General features: G+C 38.9%; 1 protein-coding gene across 3 annotated transcripts in view; it reads right to left on the bottom strand.

Moving 5' to 3' along the window:
- Nucleotides 1-14,090, bottom strand: part of LOC136423460 (DNA-directed RNA polymerase III subunit RPC2-like) — a 35,800-nt gene that overhangs the window by 6,219 nt on the left and 15,491 nt on the right. For 2 of the 3 annotated variants that reach the window (XM_066411605.1, XM_066411606.1), the window contains exons 17-27: nucleotides 12,574-12,791; nucleotides 11,855-11,929; nucleotides 10,071-10,169; nucleotides 9,607-9,734; nucleotides 9,104-9,189; nucleotides 6,812-6,935; nucleotides 6,496-6,654; nucleotides 3,761-3,872; nucleotides 1,986-2,129; nucleotides 1,175-1,223; nucleotides 827-844 (exon numbers count right to left, since the gene is read on the bottom strand). In XM_066411605.1, the coding sequence (XP_066267702.1) occupies nucleotides 827-844; nucleotides 1,175-1,223; nucleotides 1,986-2,129; nucleotides 3,761-3,872; nucleotides 6,496-6,654; nucleotides 6,812-6,935; nucleotides 9,104-9,189; nucleotides 9,607-9,734; nucleotides 10,071-10,169; nucleotides 11,855-11,929; nucleotides 12,574-12,791 (1,212 nt within the window). Of the gene's footprint in view, nucleotides 1-440; nucleotides 483-826; nucleotides 845-1,174; nucleotides 1,224-1,985; nucleotides 2,130-3,760; nucleotides 3,873-6,495; nucleotides 6,655-6,811; nucleotides 6,936-9,103; nucleotides 9,190-9,606; nucleotides 9,735-10,070; nucleotides 10,170-11,854; nucleotides 11,930-12,573; nucleotides 12,792-14,090 lie in introns of those variants that run through there. The other variant, XM_066411608.1, reaches the window with a different exon arrangement.

Here is a 14,090-nt window from a genome sequence, read left to right as displayed (position 1 = left end):
AAAAACCATGATGGAGTTCATGATCTGTGGGCAGACATGGAACAGTAAAAACCATGATGGAGTTCATGATCTGTGGGCAGACATGGAACAGTAAAAACCATGATGGAGTTCATGATCTGTGGGCAGACATGGAACAGTAAAAACCATGATGGAGTTCATGATCTGTGGGCAGACATGGAACAGTAAAAACCATGATGGAGTTCATGATCTGTGGGCAGACATGGAACAGTAAAAACCATGATGGAGTTCATGATCTGTGGGCAGACATGGAACAGTAAAAACCATGATGGAGTTCATGATCTGTGGGCAGACATGGAACAGTAAAAACCATGATGGAGTTCATGATCTGTGGGCAGACATGGAACAGTAAAAACCATGATGGAGTTCATGATCTGTGGGCAGACATGGAACAGTAAACACATGGGACTTGACACCTCTATCTGGTAAGACATGGATTAATAAGAAACCAGGGGGTTCATTATCCATGGTCAGTAGCAATCTTCAGTCATAAACATGCAGACCCACATGTATGATCTGTGAAACAGTAGGATGTTGACTGTACCTCAAATTCATCTTCCAAACACTTCCAATTTCAAGTCTATCCAGTTGGTTGAGTAAGTGCATAATTCTTATCACCTGGATGTCTAACCTTCATCAATGCATTACTAAACTCCAATTAACTACAGCTCATTGCCGAAAATGAAATATGAACTCAACAACTCATTGTTGTATTGTTCTAACACAATTTACAAGTTAGTAGTGTTACTACAATTTGTTAGGAAAGCCATTGATAAAAGCATGCATGTTGTGAAAACTTAATACTTACAATGTCTGGACAAATTCCCTGAAAAAAAAAAAAATTTAAGGCTTAGATTATTTAGGGATCATTGTCTGCAAATGATAGAATAGAAGACATCAACTCACATTGTTAGTGTACCATTCAACACAGTGTGGTTACTATTTGATATATACTTGACATATAAAAATTATTGTATTGTGCTATAAGACAATATTATCTGATCATACAAATAGTACATTCATTTGTCAATTAGATTAAAAAATCGATTTACCTCAGTGTCGTATTGGTATGTATGTTGCAATATTACATCTAAATGCTGACAATGTTTCTATGCCTAGTTATTGTTGCAGACAAAAACACAACTTGAATCCTTACCTGGTCAGTAAACGGCATGTCCTCCTGGTTCACAATCAAGCCACACACACTACCAGAAACATAAAGTATGTATGATCATGTTGTAGATTACAGCAATCTGCAAAATGCTGAATGTGTTATGTCAACTTTCATAAGTCTGCCCCGTACCCTATAGGACTGCCACATAGAAAACAGCGTTATCAAGGCCTTAATCTCTAAAATTTTCTTTGTTTCACAAAACGGATAACCTGCCTTTAGAGGGAACACACCGGTTAACAGTAGGTACAAGCTGACTAAGTCAGGACTGTGAAGGTTTGATGCACACACACCATCTTTAAATCCTTAACCTGCTTGAAGTGTGCCTGTCCTCAAACACAGCACAGGGTATCCTACATGTACTTTACATCCCTAGATTCAAGAGGAGCTAGCATTTTCCCCTTCCTCAGTGAGGAAACAGGACTGGTGTTACATTGTAAGTGCTTTTCCCAAGGGCAAAACACTGGGCCTGCTAGGGACTTAAACCAGGCCGAACTATATGAGATTTGACATTACATACAATGTATTATTAACAACTCTATCAATTGGTAATTGGTAACAAATACATAACAATGTGTGGTAAATATACGCTACATTCTTTACTGAATTTAATAGCATTTTGCCCCATTTGTTGAAAATTGTCCTTCAGAAACTTCTGCATGTGCAAGGCAAATCATGTTTGCACCAGCTTACAATAGGATACTGATAGGCAACATACAGGTAACAACAGATTTCAGATAGTAAGTTTACATCTAATTCTGTAAGACAATCACTGTTAAGAGATATCCCGGCCTACCCTTTCTGTCCATGTCTGCTGCTGAACTTGTCTCCAATCTCAGGCCTGCGAGTCTGTCTCAGTAACATCTTGATGAGGAAGGCTTCCTCCTGGTTGGACGACACCAGGACAGTCTCCACGTAAGAGTCCACCGGCCCCTTGTACCTGTAGGGAGGGCGTGATGTCATAAATCTAACACTAGTCTACGGTGACTAGTTATAATTACTGTTCAGTGTTAAAGGGGCATATTGTGACATGAGCATAAAACGAAATTCTTTGTTTTTGATTATATTTCTACATCATTAGTTGAATCTACCTTATTACACTGCACAGCAATATTCATCACGTATGGATGCGACTTTGTAGTATCGTGCGGACGTCTTAAAAAAATTGTATACGCAATCCCCACCACCACTTGACTTGTCCGACTATTTATCGAACCATCGCCGAACACGCGATCGAACGTGCAACGTTCTGAAGTTTGATCATTTGTGGTGATTTTCCTATGACGCTCGATCTCCGACCGTAACGGTCGATTCGATTATTTCTTAGCGTTCTACGCTGGCTTATTTGCATATTAACTTGCGGGACGTATTAATGAACCAGATTTTACACGTTTTGCGTTTTTCGTCGTTTCTTAATGGTGGAAATGTGACAAAATGACGGGAATATGTTGGAGACTTTATTGACACGTGTCATTACAGATACGTGACATCAGCAATTGGTCAAACGTGCCAGGAGGTTTATAATGCCCACTGTCTCTGTTACGGTGACTAGCTACTTGAACTACAATGTGAGTTACCTAATTCCCAATATGGCCTACTAATCATACACATCCAACTGTCAGTGCCCACGGTTTTGTACTTAAAAAAATGTGATGGCAAGGAGTGTGTATGGCGTTCATGATCGGTACATCCTGGTACTCAGGCTGACCAGGGGTGCGTATGGGGTTCATGGGTATACAGTTTTGTACTTACGTGATGGGTACATCCTGGTACTCAGGCTGACCAGGGTGTGTATGGGGTTCATGGGTATACAGTTTTGTACTTACGTGATGGGTACATCCTGGTACTCAGGCTGACCAGGGGTGCGTATGGGGTTCATGGGTATACAGTTTTGTACTTACGTGATGGGTACATCCTGGTACTCAGGCTGACCAGGGTGTGTATGGGGTTCATGGGTATACAGTTTTGTACTTACGTGATGGGTACATCCTGGTACTCAGGCTGACCAGGGTGTGTATGGGGTTCATGGGTATACAGTTTTGTACTTACGTGATGGGTACATCCTGGTACTCAGGCTGACCAGGGGTGCGTATGGGGTTCATGGGTATACAGTTTTGTACTTACGTGAGGGGTACATCCTGGTACTCAGGCTGACCAGGGTGTGTATGGGGTTCATGGGTATACAGTTTTGTACTTACGTGATGGGTACATCCTGGTACTCAGGCTGACCAGGGGTGCGTATGGGGTTCATGGGTATACAGTTTTGTACTTACGTGATGGGTACATCCTGGTACTCAGGCTGACCAGGGTGTGTATGGGGTTCATGGGTATACAGTTTTGTACTTACGTGATGGGTACATCCTGGTACTCAGGCTGACCAGGGGTGCGTATGGGGTTCATGGGTATACAGTTTTGTACTTACGTGAGGGGTACATCCTGGTACTCAGGCTGACCAGGGTGTGTATGGGGTTCATGGGTATACAGTTTTGTACTTACGTGATGGGTACATCCTGGTACTCAGGCTGACCAGGGGTGCGTATGGGGTTCATGGGTATACAGTTTTGTACTTACGTGATGGGTACATCCTGGTACTCAGGCTGCTGACCAGGAGTTTGCACAGGGTTCATTGTTTGTTTGGGCATGGATTTGTTTACCAACACTTGTTTGTTCCGTACACGCTCACCTGTAAACAATTACAAAGCACAGGTTAACAAAATGTTAAGATCTATATATTTTCCGTCCTGTACCTGTACGTGCTTTCCCTTTGAATGATAATTATTATGTATCTATCATTTGTTATCATTGTCATAGTGTATAATTTAGATGAACCATAATGAAAAGATCCATACTGTCATCAATGTAATACACCACACAATGTACTTATTGTTGTCCATATTACTTCAGAGCTAAAATGTAGGTTAGTGTTGACAAATTTGGAGTTGTGCAGGTACATGATTGTAATCTAATGCTGTTAATCTGCACCCGTCCATGTAGCCACTAGCGGGGACTTTTACTCCCAAACTTGCCTTACATATATAATTACACAGCTCATTCTAAATCCCGCTAGCTGTGCTAAAGATAATCCCAGGAACAACTTTAAACATTGTTTTGATGACTGTTAAAAAGAAAAGAAAATGACAAAATCAGGGAAAAAAATTGTCGTCATTTGTGGAATAATACAAGGTAGTCATTAAGTATGCAAATGCAGCCTCATTTGCATATTTTCTATCTATTAACAGTCCTCTCTTCCTTAGTTATAATTTGAATCGTCATATCATGGAACAAACTGGATTTTTAAAGTTGCCTCATTAATTATGCAAATTAGAATCTGATTGGCATGATTATCGTCCAATCATACTAAGCATCACACAAGCTATCCACATACCAAAAATCATGACCATCCATCAAGGCCATCTTGTTATAGTATTTTCTCATTAATTATGCAAATGAGGTCTTCATTTGCATAGTTCATATCAATTAGTATTTCTCTCTTCCACAGTTACATATGTCACATGTTTCAGAGTCCTATCATGGAATTTGGCGGATGTATAAACTTTCCTCATTAATTATGCAAATTAGATACTGATTTGCATAAGAAGTATCTAATCATGTACATCATCACTCAAGCTATCTACTTACCAAAAATCATCACCATCCATCAAGCCCTTCTTGAGTTATTCCCTTTCAAAGTCAGACGCAAAACCTGCTCCTGCACTTCCGAAAAAGCCACTAGGGGGCCCAAACCCGTACCACTTACTCTCTGTCCAAAGATCTATGTACCACTCAAAAATCAGTTCCATAGCATGTCCAGAACACGAGATATCAAAACAGGAAGTTCCGCTGCAGTACCGTAAGAAGCCGCTAGGGGGCCCAAAATCTAATCGTTTTCAGGTCTCATCAAAACCTACCAACATACCAAATATCAAAACAATCCATCTAGGCGTTCTTTAATTATTCTGGTCCACTACAGACAGACAGACAAACAGACAAACGCTACCCTTTGCATAACCTTCTCGGCGAAGGTAATAACAATCATATGACTTTTGCTTGAACCCGCCAGGAAGATGTAAATGAGTTTAGTTCCTGATCCCTAAGGTAAGGAATTTCTCCAAGATTTCTTCTAATCAGCATTGCTCCTTTTTGCACACCTGTCACAATCAGCTCCGCAGTCTGAAATTTCCGTGTCCGAGACACTCGAACTTGTTTTGGCAATGTTCATACAATAAGTCTTGGTCAGGAAGCAGGGCTCACTCAACAGCGCCCCCTAATGGCCAAGGTAGGTATAACATGTAGAAATGCAAAACTTTGACAGTAAAGAAAATTTCTGGTCATACTTTCATATTGTGGGCCTGAAGTGCTTTCAGAAACACCGTCAAGATGAAAAACTTTATTCTACGATACAAATCAATCGATGATGGCTTTTCGAATAATGCAATAGTTAATCATCAACTTGAAGATAAATTAATCAATCGAAGACCCCAGCACGAATTTAGATTGTAGATTCTAGAAATCTGTGCTCAACTTTTTATATAACATTATGGCTTTTGTTTGATTTTGAAAGTTATGCATCTTTTGTGCACCCAAATGATGCTCTTCCCTAATATTCTTCTTAGACTGATTAAGGCCTTCTCTAGAATGGGGAAACATATATCTGAAGTCACATACCTCAGGAATCATTTAAATGTTGCATCTATTTAGCATGTCTCTATGAAATTCACAGTTAAGTACCAGTACCTGGCAGAATTATGAGAGTCCACTCTTTTCTGTTGTAATGGAGCTTTAACTTAAAAATCCTGTTCCATAATGTACAAATGTACATGTACCTGACAATGTAGATCTGTTAAAGTTATCAGTAGTTAATCATTAGTTTCTTGTCGATTGTATTAGTTATTTGTAGTTAGTCATTAGTTTGATTAATTTATTCACAATCCTTTGTAAGTTATTGCATCTATTCAGCAATGTTATATTATGTATCTGTTGTCATTCAATTTTCTCTTTAGTTGTTCTAATTATCAGTTGTTATGTATTCACTTGAGTTGCTGATTTATTGCTAATTGTTTGCTCTCATTCAGTAACTGTCGTTTCAATTATTTTTGTTAGCCATTCATTTGTTTCATCAGCTTTACCTAAATATCAAATTGTATGACAATAGCTAGACGGGGAGACCACGTACATGTATAGATCAGTTTGGTCTGTCTTAAGACAGCAATTTCTATCTGACATTTCTTGAAATTGTACTTTCTGTTCTATCCTGTGTGAAAAAACAACCGAAAACAAATGTGCCTGTAACAGCCGTCCCTGCCCACCTGGTGCACAGATGCCGTCCACATCCAGGATCTCGTGTCTCCAGATGGGTTTCCTCGTGGCAGCGTCCACCATGGGGCCCATGACGCGGTCAAATGTCTGGTTGGAATATCGTTTTAATGTGCAGTTCTGTTTGCGATACACCAAGCAGCGTCCGAATCCTACATTGGCCAGAAATGACAGAAAGAGAGATGCCAACTATTGGTAGCGGATTATCAAACTGGTTGATTTTGACAACTTGAAGGTATAACATCTTACATTATATGTCTTCTGTTCTAAAAATGTAGATATACTTCATGTACAAAACAATGTACTGACCTCTGTCTACAGATGACTTGTTCAGAATGAGAGCGTCTTCTATATCATACCCGCTGTAGCTCATGACTGCTACTGTGGCGTTCTGACCGGCTGGGAGCTTCTCGTAGTCTATCAGCTCTATGGTCTGGTCATGAAAAATCAAGAAACTTTGTGTTAGAATCTTTAGCTGATGTGCACGCTCAGTTACCGGCAGGGCGTCAAAAACCAAATTGCGGGGCCTTTTTTTGTGAATTGACTACTTATTATAGATTGTGGCCTAATGTTACAAGCAAACTAGTTTCTTGAATTTCTTAGATATTGTACTAATTTTTTTTGATCAATTGAATTTGGTCAGTTTTTAATATGGAAACCCCAATTAGCACAATACCAGGTTTTGGAGCCTCCGGACTTACAAATATAACCCTCATGCAAAGACTTTTTTCCCTGGGCCCAAAATCCAGCTTTTTTTTCAAAAGCACCTGTTTAGTTGCAGAACAGATAATCTCTTCATAAAGATCAAAGGCTCATCAAAACAGTAGCTGCAGTTGAATGAAAATTATACAATATCATTATGAGAAAAGTTAACAGAAAGACAGAAGCTGAGAAACAATGCACTACCAAAAATGTTTTTTCTTATTTTTCTTGTTTTTCCTTCTACAAAGAAAATGTTTCTGTCAGCAAGGATATTATTCTGTATACAAGAATCCCTGTATCAAGCACAAAGAATGATAATTATTGCATCTAAGAATTTTTCTCTTAATTTAACTTAAACCAAGAGAGTTCAAGAAAATAATTCTAGTAGAATCAAATTTTCAAGAAAAAATAACTTATGGGAAGAATCTGTAAGAATACAAATTTGACGAAACAAAAAGCAAATCTTCTATTAAGCCAGAGAAAGCAAATTTTTCTTCTTTTTCTAGAAAATTCTTTTTTGAAAACAGCATGCTAGAAATATTTTCTTGAACTTTCTTGGTAAATTCTGTGTAAGAATCGACATAGACAAGACTTTCCAGAAGGTTTCTTGAATTTTCTTGTTTTTCCTTAGTATAAGAAAATCTTTCTCAACATAAGAAAACAAGAAAAATAAGAAAAAATAAGAAAAAAGATTTTTGGTAGTGTGTATGACATATGGCACAGTAGAGATTGGAATCCAGCAGAGTCCAGAATCCAGTACACTGTAGAATCTCTACTAGTACTCGTCTAGTAGAGTTCCGGACTCTAGTGGATTCCAATCTCTACTGTGACATATACTATATAATGTATATTGAACCCCTCAAATTCCACCAATCTACAAGAGTCACTTGTCCAAGACAACCTCACTAATCCCTGTACAAAAGTCAGCACTGAACAAAACTACCTTTAACATATTATATTCTGAAATTATGTTTGCTATGTGTCACAAACTGACAAATTTGCAATTCCCAAATGAAAGACTTTATAATATATAGCCATTATATAATATATCTACCACGCTATGCAAAAACGAAACTGTACCATTCCTGAATGAGAATTGACAAATGTAAAGTCGCAAATTAGACTAGAAACACGCAACACGATGTCTGCAATTTAGATATAGCTCCACGTTGTAATTAAAGTAGATTGCATTTGATGTAGCTTTATAGTAATTAGAAATTTCCTTAGATTACAATTAGCCTAGAAAAACAACCCTTAGTCTGTATAAGTTCCATGTTGCAATGGCCATAGATCACACTGGATATAGTATTATAGTAAGTAGTATATTCTTATACATGTATAGAACTAGATTGTTACCTATGTTGTCTGTAATTTGCCATACATTGTCACTGATGCAATTGTTGTGCAATAAATCATTCATTCATTTTTATATCACGTTATCATGTGATGTAGCTTATATGTCTTCCTGCTACATGTAAAACATACAATGTACATTCAACAATATCTTTTTTGGCAGAACGTTCATATTGTTTCAGGGCTGGTCCCTCCGTCCGTACAGAAGTGTTTGTTGGGATGTACGGAGATTTCACCCTCTTCTGTCCAAAAAATCTGAACTTCATGATATGAAAATACTGAAAATTTGTTAAAAGGACAGATTTAACAACGAAACTTAACACCATGGGCTCCCTATAAATGAGTAAAACAGAAAAATATTCAAAGCTAAAGACAGCCCTGCATTGCCCTCATCTGTTACTGTTACATTTTACTTGCAGTACTTAGTTGTCTTCATCTTGTTCAACCCTCCCCCTGCTACCTAACCCCAGAACCATTGTAGTGCTACAGCAGGGAAAAGCTCATAAGTTAAAATTGGAGATGATATCACACTACTGTGCCACCTACCTTAGTCTTGACCATGGGTCTCTGAGGGAAGACTAACAGGTACAGCAGGGTGTCGATCCTGTTGTGTTGGTTGTACCCGATGGCACCTACAGGTTATACATGGTGCATGGTGTGACACAATTGTGGAATAGCCTGAAACTATGTCATCATAGAAACCAGCTTTGTTAACTGCTTAAAAAACAGAGGCATTGTTTTGGGTGTGTGCATGTGTCAGTTTGTGTCTAAGGATATTTGTGATCAGGCAAAAGAACCTAATATGGGTGGATTGTGAACATTTGGCATGTGGCTCTAGTAGGTCGTGGGAAGACAAAAGTTTAGGTTGATTATGGGCCCCCTGGTGGCTGACATTGGAACTGCAGCATAACTTCCAGTTTCTATCTTTGTTCCTGGGACATTTTAACAATGACTAAATGACCAAATAAATATGGCAGTTGTGTATGCAGAAGAGATGTCGTTACAACATATACCCAGTGATCATGAGGACGTGTACTTTATTTACTGACCCATTGCTTGTTTGCCCATGGCACACTGGTAGGTGTTCCTGGGTGACTGGTTATGATGAGGGTAGGGGATGAGTCCTGCACACACACCCAGGATGGTGAAGGGCTCTATCTCCAGGTGGGTCGTGTCCCTGTAGGGAAAACATAACATCTGTACAGCATGTGTAAGGGATGGGTCCCTACACACCCAGGATGGTGAAGGGCTCTATCTCCAGGTGGGTCATGTCCCTGTAGGGAAAACATAACATCTGTACAGCATGTGTAAGGGATGGGTCCCTACACACCCAGGATGGTGAAGGGTTCTATCTCCAGGTGGGTCATACAATGTATCCCTTAAAGGGACAAAAAACATTTTTGTATATATATAATGTAAACTTTGCACAGAGACATGTTACAGTACTGTACAAGAAATTGGTCACTTATTCATTTACAATATCATTACAAGTATAGCAAATGGTCACCCTCACCTAGTGATGTCTGACTCGTACAGTGTGATGTTACAGTCATTTTCTTCATTAACATCCAGATATTCCACCAGTCCCTCACGCAAGAAATCTTCAAATGCTCTGAAACGTTACAAGATGCTACTTTCAAACAACTGAATGCCCAAACATTTCATTGATTTCTCAATTGTTTTGATGTTTTTTTAACAAATCTACATGTTTATTGCACATGTAAAAAATGATCCGCAGCCCCCAATTAAGGGACCTTTACAATAATTTGTGAAACAGTTTGCTAGCAAGAAAATATAAAACTAGAGTTCCACGACCTCATACCTTCGCCAAATGATTTTAACCTTTATGACTGACGTATCTAGGAGTGTTTCTCATCAATCATAAAGCACTCCCATACGTATGAGCTTATCAAAGAAGGTTATGCTAACATTTATCATGGACTCAAGCATTGTTAGAATATACTTTCAATTAAAGATTTCTGCTGTTGACAAAATAAATGCTAACCATTCCAACATTTGTAAAAAAAAATTATCATCAATTATGCAAATGGGGTCCTTATTAGCATAATTTGATTCAACGATGTTAACATTCAAATAACTTTCAAATGCCACAAGTATGAAATTGCCATCATTTACCTGTATGTAATTATAGTAGTTTCTCATTAATTATGCAAATTACGCCTACAATTGCATATTTTCTATCTATTAACATTCCTCTCTTCCTCAGTTACAAATGTCACATATTTGAATAGTCATATCATGGAACACAGTGGGTTTTTAAAATTGTCTCATTAGTTATGCAAATTAGAATCTGATTTGCATAATTATATCCAATCATACAAAGCATCAAGTAAGCTATCTACATCCTTAAAATCATGACCATCCATCAAGCCAATCTTGAGTTATAGATTTTCTCATCAATTATGCAAATGAGGTCTTCATTTTTTTGCATAGTTGATATCTATTTATATTTCTCTCCTCCTCAGTTACATATGTCACATGTTTCAGAGTCCTACCATGGAATTTGGCGGATGTATAAACTTTCCTCATTAATTATGCAAATTAGATACTGATTTGCATAATGAGTATCTAATCATAGTCATCATCACTTACCAAAATCATGACCATCCATCGCGCCCTTCTTGAGTTATTCCCTTTCAAAGTCTGAAGCAAAACCTGCTCCTGCAGTTCCAAAAAAGCCACTAGGGGGCCAAAACCTACACCACTTACTCTCTGTCCAAAGAGCTATCTACCACTAAAAAATCAGGACCATAGCATGTGTCCAGAACACGAGATATCAAAACAGGAAGTTCCGCTGTAGTACTGTAACAAGCCGCTAGGGGACCCAAAATCTAATCATTTCTATGTCTCAGTAAGACCTATCCATCTATAGCTACCAAATATCAACTTGACAATCCATCCAAGCCTTCTTGAGTTATGCTGTTTGTTACATCCAAACAAACACACGCACACACAAACGCTACCCTATGCATAACCTTCTCGGCGAAGGTAATAATATACATGGAAAATAACTGTTTTGTGGCAAAAGGCATTATATGGCCAGCAGTTGTTTTCATCATGTTACAGCATGCTGGAGTTTTCTTGTACCTGTAAAGTAGAATATCTTACATGTAATTACTTCTTCAGTCAGCTTATGCAGGGCTGTAATGGCTACTTCTTGTTACTAGATGGTGCTGTGGCAAGAACGCAGTCCCAAATATTTGAACAGCATACCATAGAGTTACAGTAACTGTGACAGGAAACAGTTGTATATTCACACAACCTCATACTACTAACCTGTAGCCTTTGGTCAGCTCTTCAATGTGCCTGTTAGTCACCATAGGCCTGCCGTTGGTCACAATGATGTAGGGTCTACAGAAATACATGTACATGTCTTGGTAGTTAATATTAGGATAAAAGTAACTTACAAAAGTTCGGACAAATGTATCATTCTTCATACTACAAGCAAGATAATTTATGACCTCTGCAAAGAACTATCATGATCAAATCATTTTTGGCGCATCTGTCTGTCTGTCTGCGTGTCTGTCTGAGTGTGTGGGTTTCTGTATCAGCTGGTAAAATGCAGCTTTTGGGCATAACACAGCTTCGTAGGCATGCTGCGCATATATGGGCAGCAGCAGCTGGTCATTTCACACTGAATGACCTGTTAAGATACTGCAAACTTTTGATTTTCAGTGTTGCAAAATCTAGGCACTGCAAACTGAAATTAATCTACCGTAACTACAATGTAGCTCTTTGCATACAGTAAATGGATTAGAGTTTGCTGGGATTTATTTTTGCTGTAGGGAGCAAAGGGAGAGTTCAAGGTGGATTTATTCTAAGTCTGCAGTTGAAACGAGGGGGTACTAGGCAGGCAGAAGGCAGAACAGACATTTTTTGCGTTGGCTTTAACTTGGAGCAGTCACCTCAAAAAACACAAAGTTTAACATAAAACCACCACAACAATTTCAAGAATTACAGTACTGTTGACTGGCTGGACCACTGCTGAGCCTTACCGACAGACCCTGCCGGCATCCGAGGCGATGTTGACACATCTGTGCTCGTGGTTGGGACAGATGGAGACAAACTCGTTGATGTAGCCGGCGCGCCTCATCTTCCGGAATGACTTGATGAGATGCTGGTGGTCACAGATGACGCCCAGGATGTTCCCATTCAACATGACCAGGTACGAGTCCTGGGAGTTCAGCTCTTCACCTGACAACAGGTGCACGTCCTGGGTGCAGATCAACAGTAGAAAATATGTCCAGTTGTATTAGTGACTGATGTATCAAGCATATGATGATGGTAAAGCAGGTATCACACTGGACTGCGGCAAACTGTGCTGCCAGTTTTCCCATTCGGACACACTGCCATGCGATGCACGGGTAAAATACATAACTCCTACAAACAAAATGGTCGTGCTGGGAAAGTCTCAGTTTGGCCCCAAATCAGATAACAAAATAGTTTATTGGAAATTATCCCAGTGTTGCTACTCAATCACTCACTCACTATCTGGTTTATAGTGCCTTATGTTCCCCATCATCTGGGGGTTCCTACTAAATTAGCAACCAATGTACAGTGTTTATAAGCTTCATCGCGAAAAGATATGCAGTGATTTTGCCGATTTGTGCCGATTTGTGCTCATTAAAAAAAAGAAAAGTTGCAATTTCAGGTGTCAAATTGGCAGCTGAACTTGGAGCTGCTGCTGCTGGTTTGAGCCAGTTTGCGACTGCCTCTCCCAAGTTGGTGCAGTCTGGTGAGACGCCCGCATGGTGACCAATACATTTTTGGTTTTCAAATAAAAATTGAAAGATTGTAGGCTGTAGCTCATTACACAAAGTCTTTATATAGTTTCAAGGAGTGAATAGAGTCAGAGTCAGGTTTCCCTCCCAGCCCTACAGGTCTGTTTTCATCTTGTTTTCTTCCAAAATCAAGTATTTGAAATCAAGTTCCATCAGTCTGAGAACCAAGGATGTAAAGTGTCAAAGGTATCCACAGCCCCCAAAGCAGGGTTTCTGGAATACAAAAAGGACAGATTCATGTACCGGAGCCTTCTTCATTGTACATGGCATTTTTGTCAAAGGATGTCTGTCTACATTTACTATAATTACCTTCAAGTTGAGTTCATACCACATTTCAAAACCTTATCAACTTTTAAAGAGACAGGGTTAAGATTCAATTTTTACTTTGAAATTCTTGTATCTATACCGTTATAACCATCTGGTATAAATTGTTCTTCACGAAAAATGCCTGTAAAAATGTTGAACTTGATGCCAGCAGCTAGCAGTGAAGTTTCAAATTATGGAATGTGACTTTATTTGTTTTGGTCATGAAACCAATAGATAAGTTTTAGAGTTATCTATTTATTTATCATTCCATGTTATGTGAATCATTACTTGCCTTGTTCCAAGTAAAAAATATCATTGTGTATTTTTCAACATGTTGAACTTGAGGCACCGTGGCCTCCGGATAGGGACCAGCCGGGGAACCTATGCCCAATTTTTTGGAAAATCCCTCATACTACATGTAATAT

The sequence above is a fragment of the Branchiostoma lanceolatum genome, chromosome 17 (assembly GCF_035083965.1).
Source record: "Branchiostoma lanceolatum isolate klBraLanc5 chromosome 17, klBraLanc5.hap2, whole genome shotgun sequence".
In the NCBI taxonomy this organism is placed as follows: domain Eukaryota; kingdom Metazoa; phylum Chordata; class Leptocardii; order Amphioxiformes; family Branchiostomatidae; genus Branchiostoma; species Branchiostoma lanceolatum.
The sequence above is the reverse complement of the archived record's forward strand: the minus strand, read 5'-3'. Positions and strand labels throughout refer to the sequence as shown.